Source organism: Heloderma suspectum, chromosome 2, assembly GCF_057233095.1.
Source record: "Heloderma suspectum isolate Gila_16-S chromosome 2, 16-S_ref, whole genome shotgun sequence".
In the NCBI taxonomy this organism is placed as follows: domain Eukaryota; kingdom Metazoa; phylum Chordata; class Lepidosauria; order Squamata; family Helodermatidae; genus Heloderma; species Heloderma suspectum.
The window spans coordinates 234,100,751-234,116,782 of record NC_139459.1 but is presented as its reverse complement, the minus strand read 5'-3'; the positions used below and the strand labels follow the sequence as shown (position 1 = coordinate 234,116,782).

At 44.3% G+C, this 16,032-nt stretch overlaps 1 protein-coding gene across 9 annotated transcripts in view; it reads right to left on the bottom strand.

Annotated features, from left to right (window-relative positions):
- LOC146354266 (uncharacterized) overlaps nucleotides 1–16,032 on the bottom strand; it is a 78,453-nt gene that overhangs the window by 30,491 nt on the left and 31,930 nt on the right. For 3 of the 9 annotated variants that reach the window (XM_084838529.1, XM_084838527.1, XM_084838525.1), the window contains 4 exons: nucleotides 8,409–8,519; nucleotides 7,510–7,572; nucleotides 5,075–5,143; nucleotides 3,942–4,067 (listed from right to left, as the gene is read on the bottom strand). In XM_084838529.1, the coding sequence (XP_084694655.1) occupies nucleotides 3,942–4,067; nucleotides 5,075–5,143; nucleotides 7,510–7,572; nucleotides 8,409–8,463 (313 nt within the window). In that variant the 5' untranslated portion in view covers nucleotides 8,464–8,519. Of the gene's footprint in view, nucleotides 1–3,941; nucleotides 4,068–5,074; nucleotides 5,144–7,509; nucleotides 7,573–8,408; nucleotides 8,520–10,682; nucleotides 10,909–16,032 lie in introns of those variants that run through there. The other 6 variants (XM_084838523.1, XM_084838524.1, XM_084838528.1 and 3 more) reach the window with 5 other exon arrangements.

Here is a 16,032-nt window from a genome sequence, read left to right as displayed (position 1 = left end):
ATGAAGAGTTGCTGGAGGATGGTAGGATGTGGAGGGATGGTTGCATGGAGGGGAATAGAATTGGTAAGAGGAGAATGTAAGTGCTCAGTGGTAAAACACAGGCATTCTGCACATGCTCAGAGGCACTCTCTATTTAAGAACATAAAAAGAGCCATGCTGCATCAGACCAAGGTCCATCTAGTCCAGCATTCTGTTCACACAGTGGCCAACCAGATGCCCAGAAGAAACCCACAAGCAGGACATGAGTGCAATAGCACCTTCCCACCCATGTTCCCCTGCTGCTAACATTGGTGAAATGTAAATACATTCTAGTAATTTTACATTTTCATGCAGGTATATCCTTCAGAAACTTTGCAGGTTTCTTGCCTGGGGGGCACCTCTAATGACCTGTGCATTTTCATACAAATTTACCCAAAAACTATTGGGGAAGGTATGAATGGAAGGGAAAGCAAATCACTCCCTCCCCCAAATTGGAGAACTCCCCTTCCACATGAACTGCTGCACCTATCCTTCTGAAACTTTGCTGGTTTCTTACTTAGGGACAACTCTAGGCTGTCTGTAATTTTCAGAACAATGGTCCACAAGGAAAATAAGGAGAGAAGTATGTCCTCTCTTGGAGACCTCACAATGTCAAAGCCACACTTGCACAAAACCCCTTGTGGCTAGCATTCTGAAATTTGGCAGACAGGATCTCCTCTGACGGGGCAATGAATCCTGAAGTTTTTATCCAATTCTTCCAAGCAATTAAAATGTTATTGACAGTTCCCTTTAAAAGAAAATATAAACCCTGCACCTATTTTTCTGACATTGGGCAAATGTAATCTCTTTCTAGGGGGCTATTATGCCTGAAATTATCATCCAGTTCTGACCATTTTTTTTCTAATTTCCCATAGTAGTCAACAGGAAGTTAAAGACCCATGTTTCCAAACCTTGACTCAGGTTTGGTGCTGAGCTGAAGTGGTCTGACTACAAATTGGCCCGAGCAGAAGCGGGATGTTTTGTTTTCCAAAATGCTGAATCGGGGTCTGAGCTGAAGTGGGGTAGGGCGTCAGTGCACACTTCTTATGTATGTATGTATGTAATATATAAACACATGCAAGCACACCACATGCACACTCCCCCAAACACACACACATGCGCATATATATATATATATATATATATGCAAATTTGTGTTATGGGCCTGTGCCCCGGATCTTTTAAGAACCTGGCAATGCCCCTGTACCCAAGTATGGTTCTCCTAGGATAGCAACCAGCCTTCAGCAGGTCCAGAACCACCAGGATGAGGGGAGACACCATGCATCTATCTCAGCCCTCTTTTGAAGCCCAGCCCTGGCAACCCAGGGGAGATTTTCCTTTAGCCAGTCACTGGCTCAGTCCCTGGGTGGACCGCCCTTGCCTCCAAGTGGCTGGAATTCCCCCACCATCTCCAGCTGCTAGCACTTCCCAACTAACAGGGACTGTGCCTGGCCTTGAGCGAAGGGCTGAGGAGCCTCTAGATAACATACAATCCCAGGCGGTTACATTAGACAGGACAACGTGCCCTAATCTCCTGATAGAAAACAGGCCATCATTCTTGACACCTTCCAAATAGCTGACTGGCTTATGCCTCCCTTCCCCATTCCTTAATGGATGCCCACACCCTCTTTCATATTTAGGATTTGTTCATACACCTAGTGCAAGACTTGAGACACTATGGGAGCATCCAGTTCTGCACTAGTCCATTTTTTTTTATTATGGACATATAATGTACCCCTACTACAGCTAACCTTATTTCATGCCATTAATACATAGGTATGTAATTCTGGAATTTATGCTCTCCCTTCTTTCTGAGGACAGCTTTAATGCAATCACATCTATTGCCTCCTCCCACATTTGCTGGCTACTGGGTTTTCTTAGCATATTGTTGTCAGTTTGTCTGGAATCCATTTTGAAGCACAGCTGAGTTTTCACAAAAGATGGCTGAGGGACCAGAATGACTGGTCAATGTTCTTTAAGGGTCAGTGAACATCTCTTTGGGGGAGGTGACTTTTAAAAGATGGTTTCTTGATAAGAGATCTGTCTGGAACATTCTGAATGGAAAAAGCCATCAGACGTTTGAGGAAGATAACTGCAGTTTTGAGACAGGAAGGCAGAGAACTGGCTTCAAGTCCTGAAAGCACCTTGCAGTGCAGGTATCTTTCTCTAAGGATCTGATTTGATGTGGGGATTATTAATTAATTAATTAATTACATCCTATACCACCCAACAGCCGAAGCTCTCTGGGCGATTCTCAATAATTAACAGGACAGATTTCCTGTCCTGTTAGAAGCATTGTGCTATTTGCCTCCACCTATGCTCCCCTATATGAATATTGGTAAATAAACCCAAATACTACACAAATGGCATAAAACTCAGATGATCTCTCCAAAAGGAAGTCCATCCTGAACAGAGCTGTGCTCCTGGAACTTCTTGCTGTTCAGGGAAGTGGAGCAGACATAACAATATTGTTAGCAGTTCTCCAAGTGGTGAGAAGTTCCAGGAGCTCAATTTCCTCTGAAAGGGGGTCATAGGAGGTGCTTGGTTTTTTGCCATATTCATATTAATTTACAAATATACAGATTGAGGATAAGTGGAGCTACAGCTTTTAACGCTCCAACAGATGTCCTAAAATCCAGTGCTCGCACATAAGATTTCTAGGGAAACAGCCAGCATCCTACAATCCTTCTAGAACTAATTCAGCTTTGTGCCTTTTTCTCAGGGCATCTCTACACCTCCAGTTTATTGCACATTCATGTTTGCCACTCACTGAATTGTGTGGGTCCATTACATGACGTCATCCAGTCATTATCTCACCATTTCCACGCACCTATCCCGTGTTTTCCTCAAACAGAAAAAATGTGGTATTTTCCCAAATATGCGCAAATGGAGCGCCATGACCTCCCTGTGTATTTCTCCCCTACAGTGAATGAACTGCTATGTGTTGGCAGCTGTGGACGGTTGTTTGGGTTGTTGGGGGTGTGGTCATGATGGTGAAGGTGGTGACGATGGGCTGTGGGAAGTGTCGCATTCCTGTGCCTGTGCCATTTTGGGTCCTCACCATTTTTGGCCTGCAGAGTTCTGAACAAGGTGGCAGAGCGGCAGGTAGGCAGAGTGGCGTGCAGGCCCCCCTGCTGTGCATTCCCAGCGAGTAAACAGCTGAGCCCATGGCTGAGATTGTCAAAAACTCTGAACAGGGAGGCGGGGGGGGGGGACTGGGAGATCGGTGAGGGGAGCTGTCTGCATGTCAGTCCCTATCTACCAGTAATGTGCAAGGGGAGGGAAAGGGGTAGGAACCAGGGAGGAATTATTTCTACACCCTGAGCACGTGTAATGCTTCTTCACAGAAAGGTGGCAATGCCTCTGAGTGGCATCACCACCCCTGTGAGAAGAAAAGAAATGAAAAATAATGCGATGGGGACAACCATCTAAAGAGAATGACCCAGTCCTGCATTGATACCGGATGGGGAAAGAACCGGCATTGATGCGGAATTCTCCGCCTGTGTGATGGAGCCCTCAGTCTGCCTTTCTCCAGATTGCACTACGCAGCTTGATGACAGTATCCACAGCCAAAAGAAAGGGAAAGTGGAGGGGAAGAAACACATCTCCCCTTCTCCAGAATGATTCTTCCTTTCCAGAACAGTCTTTGGCCATTTCCTTAGCCATTGTTAGAACTAGCCATTGAAAGCCACCTGCTAATCTCTCTAACACAAGGAAAGTACTGGACTACTTTGCCAGGACTATTAACAAGACAAAGCCTCTGCCCAGGTGTGCCTCAGGCAACCTATACTGATACAAACTCATTTGCAGAAATCTTAAGAGTCAAGAGTTGGAAGGGACACTGAGAGGTCATCCAGCTTAACCTCCAATCCTATAGCAATATCATAGGTACTCAAACAGTATCAGTGCATGATGTTCCTCACCTCTGAAACTTTGTAACTCTTCCCACACTTGTGTTACATCTTTGGCAATTCTATCATTCTCCCTTTTCATCACGGCCAATTCTTCTAGTACTGGAGATATCAAATTCCATTTTACCATCAGAGCACCTAAGGAATGGAAAAAGCCAACAGAATAAGCAGATTAATTTGACAGCGATACCTTGGGATATCCTTCCAAGTGGACATATTTCTCGTTTCATCAATGCCCACACCTTCTTTCATATTTAAGGCTTGTTTGAACCTTATAGTACTGGATACTCCATGCCCTGCACTATCCCATAATTTTTGGCTAGTTCAGGCATGTGAAAAGCAGCCCCGTGTTCCTATGACAGCTGCTCTTCATACAGTTTCTGTACTTGTACAAGATCATGCACTCTTCAAGAGTATGACTAAGGGCCCAATCCTATGCAAGTTTAGACAGAAAATAGTCCTACAACTCCCAGCATTCCCCAGGCAGCCATGTGTAATTTATAGCTGAGGATAATCTCTCTCTCTCTCTCTCTCTCTCTCTCTCTCTCTCTCAATCTCTCTCTCTCAATCTCTCTCTCTTTGTTTTTTACTCTACAGTAAGTGTGTGTGGTTCCACACACTGGGAGGGGGGATTAAACTTCCCCCCACTAGTGTCCCCCACCATTTTTAAAAGGAAGAGATCTCCATTGGTGTCAATTCAGTCTTTCTTTCTTTCTTTCTTTCTTTCTTTCTTTCTTTCTTTCTTTCCTCCGCTGCAAGTAGGTGGGTGGGTTTCAGGGGGGAAATGGTGGAGGGGAAAAGGTGTAATCTGAATTGGGGCCATGCGCATTTACTCTAGTGTAGAACAAGATTGTCTTTAATTACGTGCCACACAATAATCCATTTGACCCTAAGTGTTCGAGCTAGCAGTGCTAAGAATGATATTGAGGTCTTCTTGGGCCAACAGTCGTAATTACTGGAGCATCCTGGCCAACCACTCATTCTTCATTTCTATGGAAAGAGGTATGATTACTCCAAAGTACTGCATGAACACAATTGAGAATATTCCCTCTTCCAAAGGCACTGAAGCTTCACACCATTATCCTAGAAACTTCTGGCTTGCTTTTAGCCAGGTGTCACCTGGACAGCAATCAACTGCCTCTTACCTGTGGATTCCTGGAGGTGTGACAGCTCTTTCTTGGATTCTGACTCAATTTTCAAAATGGTTCCAGACACTGCAGATCACAGAAGGGAGTTTATTTAGAATCATGTAGGGCACATTGCCCTGGGAAATTATTCTGGCCAAACCCCATTGAAAAGAATGGGAGCACCAGTGTACAATAATACTACTACTTTACATTTGTATGGTACTTTCATGTGTTCAAAGTGCTTCACATGCATTATCCAGTTGTAAGGATGACAACAACCCTTTAATGTAAGCCAGTATTTTAATCCCTCATTTTGCGGATGTGGAGTAGGGGCAGGATTGAGGCTAAGAGAGAGGGTGGCTTTCCTAAAGCTACCTAGTGACTGAGTTAATGGCAGAGGCAAGATTTGAACTGGGGACTTTCTGATTCATAGCTCAGTCTTTAACCTCTACACTACACCAACAGTAGTGCTCTTGTGCAGTTCCCATTACTTTTAATAAGGCAATGTTCCCATTGCATTGTGCCCACAGGCTTATGTGATATGAGTGATGAAGTACACCTCAAATTATGACTCTTCATAATTATTATGAATTATTATTTTAGGGTCTTCATGGGGGATTTGCTGCAAATTGGGAGCATTTAGAGGTGGCTCATGGAACATGACGTCATGATCAGTCCACAGCCACCCCGGAGATTTCCGGTGGAAAAGCTGGATTTTTTGAAACTACTTTTAGTCCATTTTATTTATTTAATTTGGCTCCCCCACGCTTGAAGTGCTGTGAGCCCCAATTCTCCTTGTTTACTTTGGCATGGTAGTCCTGTCCAGGGGTGTGTCTTTCACCTGGCCATGACCTCGGTGACTCTGGTCAAGGTGTGTTTCCCCTCCCTGTTTTTGCCCAATGTTTCCACCATTTCGCAGCCAGGCACAACAGTGTTCAGAGCTACCTGTAGGTATTTCATTTTCCTTGCCTGTTCACACTATGTTACTTTGCCACTCACTGTAGATATTGTTTCTTTTCCTCTATCCTCCATCTACAACCTCTCAGAAGTAGGTGAGCCAGGCTTAGGAGCCAAATGTAAAAAACAGATAGAACGCATGAATTCGCTAAAGCATGAAATTGTGATTGCACATTACTGTAACTACACCCCAAGGTGCAGCCGAACCAACTGGTCAGGGTTTAGCAGTTACAGCCTCCATGGAAGGGTTAATTGCATGAAATCATTAAGGCGGTAAATCGTGATCGCGCATTAGGGCTACTGTGTCCCCCTCCCCCAAAATTATACCCAAAGTAACTTGTCCTGGTTGGGCAGCCACAATGTGCATTGAGGGGTCAACTGAGCGAAATCATTAGTGTGGGAAATCGCAATTGCACATTAGGGCAAGTGCGCCACTTGGGACCTGAAGTAACTATAGCAGCTTGCTGGAGCGGGGGGGAATTAAATGCGCAAAATCCCTACTGCTATGAATCGCCATTGTGCACTATTGAAATTGCGTTACATCGCCCTTTCAGGTCTCCATTTCTTCCAAACTTGCTTTACTTTAGGATCTCGCCCTTCTTCTCTTTCCCCAGGTTTTTGCCTGCGGTAGTTCTCCTGCAACTGTTTTCAATGGCTGTAGCAGAGTCTGCAAGCAAGGGCCATGGGGTTTCCTGGAAGCAACAGGAAATCTCCTTGACATATGGGGTGAGCAGAAGATCCAGGAGCAGCTTTGCTCCAGTCACATATTGATATTGATTCCTATGAGCAGATTGCCCACCAGATGAACAACAGGGAACACAGACGAAGCACAGTGGAGTGCCGGACCAAGACTAAAGCCATGTGCCTGGAATATCGAAGGGTGGTTACTCACAACTCCTGCTCTGGGAGTAATGCTGAGACCTGCCCCTTCTACAAGGAACGCCATAGCATCCTTAGAGGGGATGCTACAGTCCAACTAAAGGGGTGAGCTGGAGCATCGCCGTTCACTGGATGCCCGGTATCATACACTAGCTGCTGCTTCAAACCTTATATTTCCCTAACTATGTTTAAATCAGTAGGAATCAACTAAAATGTATATTTGGTAAGAGTCAGCGGCAAATGAAAGACCCAGGTCTTCCAAGCCTCCCACAGCCTTCCCCACAGTTGCCTGCTTGCACCTGACTTTGCAAGATTTCCAAGACTAGTGTGATCAACCATATTTTTAAAACATGAAATCTAACATTTCCTGCCACCCCACTTCAGATCTTCGAAAAAGACTAGAATTGGCCCAAGGATTTGTCTGTATTAAGGTGTAAGAGAGATCATATTTATTTATTTAAAACATTTGTATCCCGCCCTATATCATTAGGATCTCAGGGTGGCATACAGATAAAATCAATTTAAACAGGCTAAAACAATAAATAATTTAAATAGCTAAAAACATACCAGATCGTTAAGCTAGCTAATACCAATTTAATAACAGGAGATGAACTTACTATTGTAGAACTTCTGTAACCACTGAGCATTCATCTTGTTGATATCTTTGGACATCTCCGAGTCTAGTCACAAGAAAAACATTTTAATGTGAACATCAAAAAATGTTTGAATCCTCATACATACATCCTGTAAGGAGTTCAGTCATACCTCAGTCATAAAGTGACCAAGTAGTAATCCCATTCCACCACTGATTTCTCCATGGTGTTCAAGCAACTTCCTCCCATGTATCTAAAATGCCCCATTTGAGGGGGGGGGGGTTGGGGGCATAACACAGATCATTTTGGGAGTGGAATAATTAAGAACAGTTCTGGTAGGCTGGATAAAGAGACACAAACTCTTGCAGGAAGGCAGGGGGAGATGATCATTTAGAGCAGAGGTGGGAGATACATATATATTTGATATTCACCCCATAACTTTGTTCCACACTCATGTTAGACTGTTGCATTGAAAAATAACTAAGGGCGCAATCCTATACATGTTTAGACAGAAAAAGATCCTACAATTCCCAGCATTCCCCAGCCAGCAGTACTAGGCGGAGAATGCTGGGAGTTGTAGGCCTTTTTTCTGTGTAAACATGCATAGGATTGCGCCCTAAGGGTCTTGTGGCACCTGAAAGACTAATACATTTATTATAGCATAAAGCTTTTGTGGTTGAGAGTCTTTGAAGCTTATACCATAATCAATTTGTTAGTCTTTAAGTTGCCACAACAAATCACTATCAAGCTACATTTCACATTAAATAGATGCTCTCCAAATCACCAACAATTCTCCATTAGAGAAAGAAACAGCTCACTGCTGCTATTATATGTCCATAGAACAAACCAAAGGTTTTTATCCTGGATGCAAGAGGTCGGTGCCCTCCCCTAAGAATTGTATTTCTGCTTTCTGAAAGACTTACTATTTCTGAGGATCTGAGAGAGAAGGGCTATAAAAAGCACAAAGGTAATGCCCATTATGGTCCAGAGGATGAGAACACGCTTTCCTTGGATGAACTGAGGGACATGGAGAACTGCGAAGAAACAAGATGCAGGAGTAAATTAACTCTCAGCAGTGGAGAAGAAATGGGGTGTGGTGGGAAAAGAGAAAAGGCAGCTTTTGGATTGTAACTTAGACTGACATAGAGCATCTTCCAGAGATAGAAAACCTTACTCAGACGAAATACTTGGCTTATGCAGGAGAACCATACACTAAGGTTCACTTTGATCTATAACTGATGTAGAATTCATGTTTCTGCATAACTGTAGCAGTCATAGGAACACAGGAAGCTGCCTTATACAGAGTCAGATCATAGGTCCATCTAGACCAGTATGGGGCCCCATCTACATGGAAATGGTTTCAGAAGCATTTTCTGGTTATATCTGGAACTTCATGAAATTGCTTTGATTCATCAGTGACTCACAAAGCAAGAAAATCGGAGTATACACTACCTAAAACCCCATTTTCATATGTTAAATGGCACTTGAAGACGCCAGGGTTGGGTGGGCAGAGTCCAGTGAGTAGAACTGAATGTCATCAACTGCGTCAGTGCTGCTCAGTGAATGAGAGAGGCTTGCTTTCTGCGCCTTTCACTGCTCCCCTGCTCAGGGAAGTTTAATGGAAGAGATGAATTATGTCCCATAGTTTACCCCACACCTTTCCCCTCACATCCATCAGGACTATGAATTAGCAATATTGAAGCCCTGCTCCCTGAACTCCTGGTCATTGTAAGGGTGGAGAATGAGTTACTATCACAGTACAACTCAATTTTGACTATCGCACTAATGCTCAATTGTTCAATTGTGCGATTACAGGACTGTGGAGCAGCAGTATTGAAGCCTTGCTGCCTAAGGATGTACAGATTATGTAAAATCTGTTCCAGCTATGTTTCATGGATTGTCAGGCACCTTTCATTCCATCATCCGCCCAATCACAGGATCAGGATTTTTTTGTTTCTGAATTTGCACAGTTGCACAAATATGCATGTGCGAAAATGTGCCATTTCTACACAGAAATGACAGTCAAGCTCTAATCCACCCCTGAAATACTGAAATAGCACAACTGAGAATTAGTGCAAAGTAAAAACAAACAGGCCAGCATCCAAATAGCGCTACTGCGTAATAGTGCTAAGTGGGAAAAGAGGCCTGTGTCCAAAGCTGCTACTGCCAATGGTGGAAAAAGAGAATGGGGGGGGACAGACCCACCCCATGACCAGGTCACAGACACACCCCTAGGGATGCCCAGTATGCAGGGTTTAATTTGGGGGAATGGGACATGCTGTAGCAGAACTGCACACGAGCTGCATTTAAGGAAAAAAGGTGCACTAAAATGTGAAAATGTGCCTTTTTGAGAGGGAAGCTGCGCGGTTGCTGTGGGGTGGTGACAACATCATGTGTTGCAAATGACCCTGATATGCTTTCGCTCCATACTGAATCACCCATGTAGATTGGGCCCAGTACTGTCTCCACTGACTGGCAATGGCTCTCCAGGGTTTCAGGCAGGAATATTTGTAGCCTTACCTGGAGATACTGGGGATTGAACCTGGGACTTTCTGCATGCAAAGCATCTGCTCTACCATTGTACCTCAGCCCCTCCCTAAGTCAAATTTCTCAATATGGAGGTACTAAAGGATAAATAATTGTTTCTTAAAGTTGGTACATTCTTAGTTGTCAAAAACTCTATATGCTCAGTTTCTAATATAAGTCCCAAACAGTAAAGAACCTTCTCCCCCTACCGCCACCATCTTCCGGAACTAGGAAAGTTGGAATTTGAAGAAAGAGAAAAGAAAGAAAATATAATATGTGAATGCATATGTGTGCTCAAACAATATTTAGCAAGCTGCAATAAGTTTTTTTTTTTTTTTAACCCACCAAGGACAAAATGTAAGTGGCCCTGACCTCTGAAGCAATTTTGAAATATGTTGCTTGTGGGCCAAAAGTAAGCTCTGACTAGTGGAACTAAACTGCATTCCCATGCCTAATTATGCCTGCTCTGCCACCCTAGGCAAACTCTGCCTCGGTCAGGAAAATATTGCCAGTGTCAGTTTTGCCTCTTCTGTGACATCAGCATAGCGAAATCCTTTGTCCCACAATAGTGGTCTTCATCGGCATTTTGCTTTGCTGAACGAATTATTTTCATGCCAGTCCTAACAGTGGATTATACGGAAAAGCCCAGCTTCCCTGCCTGGTTTACTCACCATACCTCTCTTCTTAGACTTATGAATCTGTTCCTCCATTGACCCGTTTGCTTCCTCGAAGTTGTTCCCTTCCGTGTTTGACATTTCCATTCCCTCAGCTGTGATGAAAACCCTTTGGAGAGCTTTTATACCAGTTCCCGAAGGATAGCTGTGTCAGTCTGTTACAGCAAACATGTGAAAAAAGGTTCCTGTGGCTAACAGATTTATTGTGGCATATGCTTTCACTGACTAGAGACTCTTCTTTAGATGCTTTTATATCAAGGAGCTGATGGAGCAGCAATGCAAGAATGAATGACTCATCATCTAATTATACTTCCCATAATTTTGAGTGTTGTGAAATGGCAGCAAGTTGTTATTTAGTTACACCTTTCATGTAATGAAAGAAACTGATTATCTAGACCCATTTCAGTCAGGCTTCAGGCTTGGGCATGGGACAGAAATGGCCTTGGTCGCCTTGGTAGATGATATGAGGAGGGCTCTGGATAGGGGTAAATGCTCCTTCCTTGTTCTCCTCAACCTCTCAGCGGCTTTTGATACCATTGACCACGGTATCCTCCTGGACCGCCTGGAGGGGTTGGGCATTGGAGACACCGTATTGCAGTGGTTCCGGTCCTTCCTTTCTGGCAGGTACCAGAGGGTAGTACTGGGAGAGGAGGTTTCGGACCCGTGGCCACTCACTTGTGGGGTGCCACAGGGTTCCATCCTCTCCCCAATGCTATTTAATATCTATGTGAAGCCACTGGGGGCTATCATCAGGAGGTTTAGGGTGCGGTGTCATCAATATGCAGATGACACGCAGCTCTACCTCTCATTCAAGTCTTCACCAAGGTTGGCCGTAGAATCCCTGTCCAAATGTCTGGAGATGGTGAGTGGCTGGATGGGGAGGAATAAGCTGAACCCTGACAAGACCGAGGTACTTTTGGTGGGAGACCTGAGGAGGCTGGGGGATGTTGACCTGGTGTTGAATGGGGTACAGCTACCCTTGAAAGACCAGGTCCGCAGCCTGGGGGTCATTTTGGACTCCCAGCTGTCCATGGAGGCTCAGGTGTCAGCTGTGAGCCGGACAGCGCTGTATCACCTCCATCTGATACGGCGGCTGCGCCCCTTCCTTCCCGACCATCTGCTCCCATCGGTAGTACATGCCCTGGTCTCCTCTCGTTTAGACTACTGTAATGCGCTCTACGTGGGGTTACCCTTGAAGACGGTTCAGAAGCTGCAGCTGGTACAGAATGCGGCGGCTTGCCTAATTAAAGGCAGCCACCGGCGAGATCACATCACTCCAGTGCTGAAGGAGTTACACTGGTTACCAGTTGTTTTCTGGGCCAAATTCAAGGTGTTGGTTTTGACCTTTAAAACCCTATATGGTTCTGGCCCAGCCTATCTTAAGGAGCGCCTCCAGCAGCACCAGACAGGCTGCTTAACAAGATCAGCCTCGGATGGCCTTCTCTCTGTCCCATCAGCCAGGACAGCTAGACTGGTGGGGACAAGGGAGAGGGCCTTTTCTGTGGTGGCCCCCACTCTGTGGAACTCCCTCCCTAGGGAACTCTGTCATGCCCCCTCCTTAATGAGCTTCCATCATGCATTAAAAACGTGGTTGTTCAGGCAGGCATTTGGGGTGGGTTAGGGTATTTTAGAAAATGTTTTTATTGTAGAATTTTATTGTTTTAAACTCTTTTATTGTATGCTGTACACCGCCCAGAGTGGCTGGGTGACCAGCCAGATGGGCGATTAATAAATTTAATAATAAATAAATAATAATGCTCCCCAGCCCCCAATCTATGGGATGCTCTTCTGAGGGAGGTCCACCTGGCATCTTCACTGCATACATTTAGATGCCAGGTTAAGACCTTCCTCTTCCAGCAGGCATTTAAGTTCTAAACTGTTACTCTGATTATTAACTTTACTGCTGGCTCTGTAATGTTTTTAATGTTTTAATATTTTGATATTTTCACTGTTCTACTAATGGTTTTGGTTGTTATTTTACTGTTGCTTTTTTTTTATAATTGTAAACCGCCCTGAGGGCATCAGCCAGTTAGTGGTATATTGTTTTAAACAAAAAAAATTCAAAGCAATGGAAACCATCGTCATTGTTACAGGCATAGCATCAGAGTATGAGGAATGTGAAGCCAGAGTCGATACTGCTGCTTCAAGGGAGCAATGTCTGCCTGCCCTTCACATTTATCCAAAGGGATCCTTCGGCAAGCCACACAGTCCTCAAGACACCCACAACCAGCACCAGACCTACCATTAGGCAGAGTGAGGCAAATGCTTCAGGCAGCAAGTGCTGGGGGCAGCCATTCCAGCTGGGCTCCCCGGCTGTTCCCCTCTGTTGGAGGACAGAGCTGTTTATGCCACACAGCCTGTCCTGAGCCCCCTAAACTAGCCTGCTGCCTCAGGTTTAGTGGAGGACACTATCACATTGCCAATGCTGAAGTATGTTTCAGCTGCCAGTCCTGTCGCCTTCTGTGCATGGCATGCAAGAACATGTCTTGGGCCAGCCCTGCCCACAACCTTTCACTACCAGGAGAAGTGCCTGTCTAGTTTTCCTCAGTAGATCCATTGATGCACTGAATGCAAAAGGCCAAGCCAACATAAGGAGGCAAATAGCACTTCCCTAAATGATAATTCTGCCTCCTTGTATGACATTTTCTTTCAGACTTCGAATCCCTAACTTTTTAGTAGCTTAAAACCTCAGCTTTTAGAAATACAGGTTAGGCATCCAAAGAAAAGAGGCAGGGCAAAGCTAACTGGTCATACCAAGGAAATATAAACATAGCTAACAAATACAAGAGATAAAAGGTGTGAATGATCTTAAAAGTCTCACTTCACAAATCAGGGGAATTCCAATACATGCCCAGTGCCCCAATCAAACAAGAACAACCAAGGGCACAATCCAGTGGGGATAGTCAGCCGCCTCCAGACTCGGAGGCTACCAACTATCCAATGCAGGGTGGGCGGAGCGCGGAGGGGATCTTCTCCTCTGCCCTCCCGCCACCCTGCATTAGCAGCTAGATGGCTGATTTTGGCTGTCTAGCTGGAGTGGGTTGGAATGGGTTGGAGTGGGGGTGGGAGGAGGCTGGGCAGTGCATAGGAAGTGTCATAATGATGCTTCTGCCATCCCCTCCCCACCCCCAGGAATGCCCCCTTTTCCTTTGCTCCACGCTGCTCTTCCAAGCACGGAGCTGGGGATGAATCGTGCCTCTTGAGAGGGGGCAGGGGCGGGGAGGTGGTTTTCTGGGAACCGAGCTCAGAACGCAGGCTCCAAGGTCGGTTCCTGAAAACCAAATAATCCTATGGCCATCTGGCTGCTGACTAGCGGCCATAGGATTGTGCCCCAAAATTTGTAAATTGCAGGGTGAAAATACTGCAGCCTCCACATCAGCTATTGTTGATGATGCCTTGAATGTATGCCTGTGGCTAGGTGCTTGCTAGAGCTGATGGAAACCATAACCCAAAATATCTGGAGGGCCACAAGTTGTCCACACCTGCCATAGAGATATATAATTTGGCATATTTTGTTTACTTGTACTTAATAAATGAAGCTTTAAAAAGTACTCCACGTTAATTTGTTGTCCCAATACACCACAAGTACTTTACCTGAAATATTTGAGGAAAAATAATTAAGGGAGCAATCCTATAGCCCCTAGAGAGCATCTGAGGGGCCATAAGATAGTTTGGATTCCCCAAACTTTTCAACCCCTCTCCCCCCATTGGAGGCAGCATGGAAAGAACCATGCCGGCTGGCCTTCAAGGTGGGGAACTCGACCTCGGAGGGGGGGAAAAGGGGGTGTTCTGGTGATTTGTCTGGCTATTGAATTAACTGGTCTAAGTCGAAAACGATGCCAACTGGAGGTAGCTAATACACTAGAAGGTACCCTAAGTGGCAATTTCAACAGTGCCCAGATTTTACTACCTATTTGGGAATACTTACCCCCAGAGATATATCTCAAATGATCAAGCTCAATTTAAATAAGTTGATCAATGATATTTCATGACATATAGATAGATGGGCATCTTCAAAGCTGAGTTAATGGGGTAAGGTTAAGGCACTCAAGAGGAACACTATACCCCGAATTGTTATATGTGAGATTATACCTGGCAAATATTTCCAAAAGTTTAATGCTTTGTTTTGCAAATTGGGGGAGGGGCTTCCTTTCCACCAAGAATATCTTAAAGAAGGATGCAACTGCCAATTACAGAAGGTGGGTTTGGCTTTCTAGATCTTGCTATATATCATTGGGCTTATCTGCTGACCTGTACTAAATTTTGGTCTTTTCTGCTTAGATTTGATTTTCCACCTTGGTCAGTTTTGGAATCTTCCTATCTGGAGCCTCTCTCCAAATGGATTTCTCAGAGTATTAGAGTGGACAGGGCTCCTCCCACAATTTTGGCAGTCAAAGACATGTGGTATATAAATAATATCACACCAATTCCAGTTTGATTCATTTTCTCATGACAAATTGACTTTGTGGAGAAATCCAGATTTAAAAACTGGAAATAAAATGTTTTTGTGGCAGACCTAGATGGATGATTTTTATCTTGGATCAGTTATTGGCTGCAGATGATAAGTTTTTGTCATTTTCAGCTTTGCAAGATAGATTTGATTTGCCTGCTATAGCTCATATTGCTACTGCAATACTTGCAGTTGCAACATTTGTTAGAATCTAGATTTGGTCTCACTGCTTTCACAACCTCAGAGTCCCCTTTGCTATTGGAAATACTTACTGAAAAAACTTCAAAAAAGAAACTTCCTCCCAAAAGCAGGAAAAAAAACTTCCTCCCAAAAGGAGGCAACTATTGGGCATTTCCAAAACATATGATTATAAGAAGTAGTAACTGTATTGCACCTCCAACAATTAGCTGAATTAGACAAACCTTTATTAAAGGGATGTTGTGGCATCTAATAAACCCAAAACAAAAGTTTTTGCTGAATAAGATGTAACCGAAGATCCATGGACATATCAGAAAGAGATGCCAATGTGGCAATCCATTGATTAGGGAAAATAGGACAATCCAATTCCCTGTTCCATTCCTAATTAAGACCCTTGTGTACCCTTTGAAGTATGGATTAAAAGCTGCAGACTGAAGCCTCTTGTCTGTGTTTGATTCAGCACTTGAGGTTCATTGGGGGCAAAAGGAATCCTGACAGTCAGCATAAATGGATTTTTCACACCCTTTTGACCACTGAAAGACTGATACTACAATACAGGAAGGAGAAATGCTCACCTCCTATAATATAAGACCTAACAACACTAGCAGCATTCGAAAAAGTGGTATATAGGTACCACTCACGAGTGGACCTATATATGGATATTTGGTCTACTTTTATTTAAGTTTATTATCTGTTTGT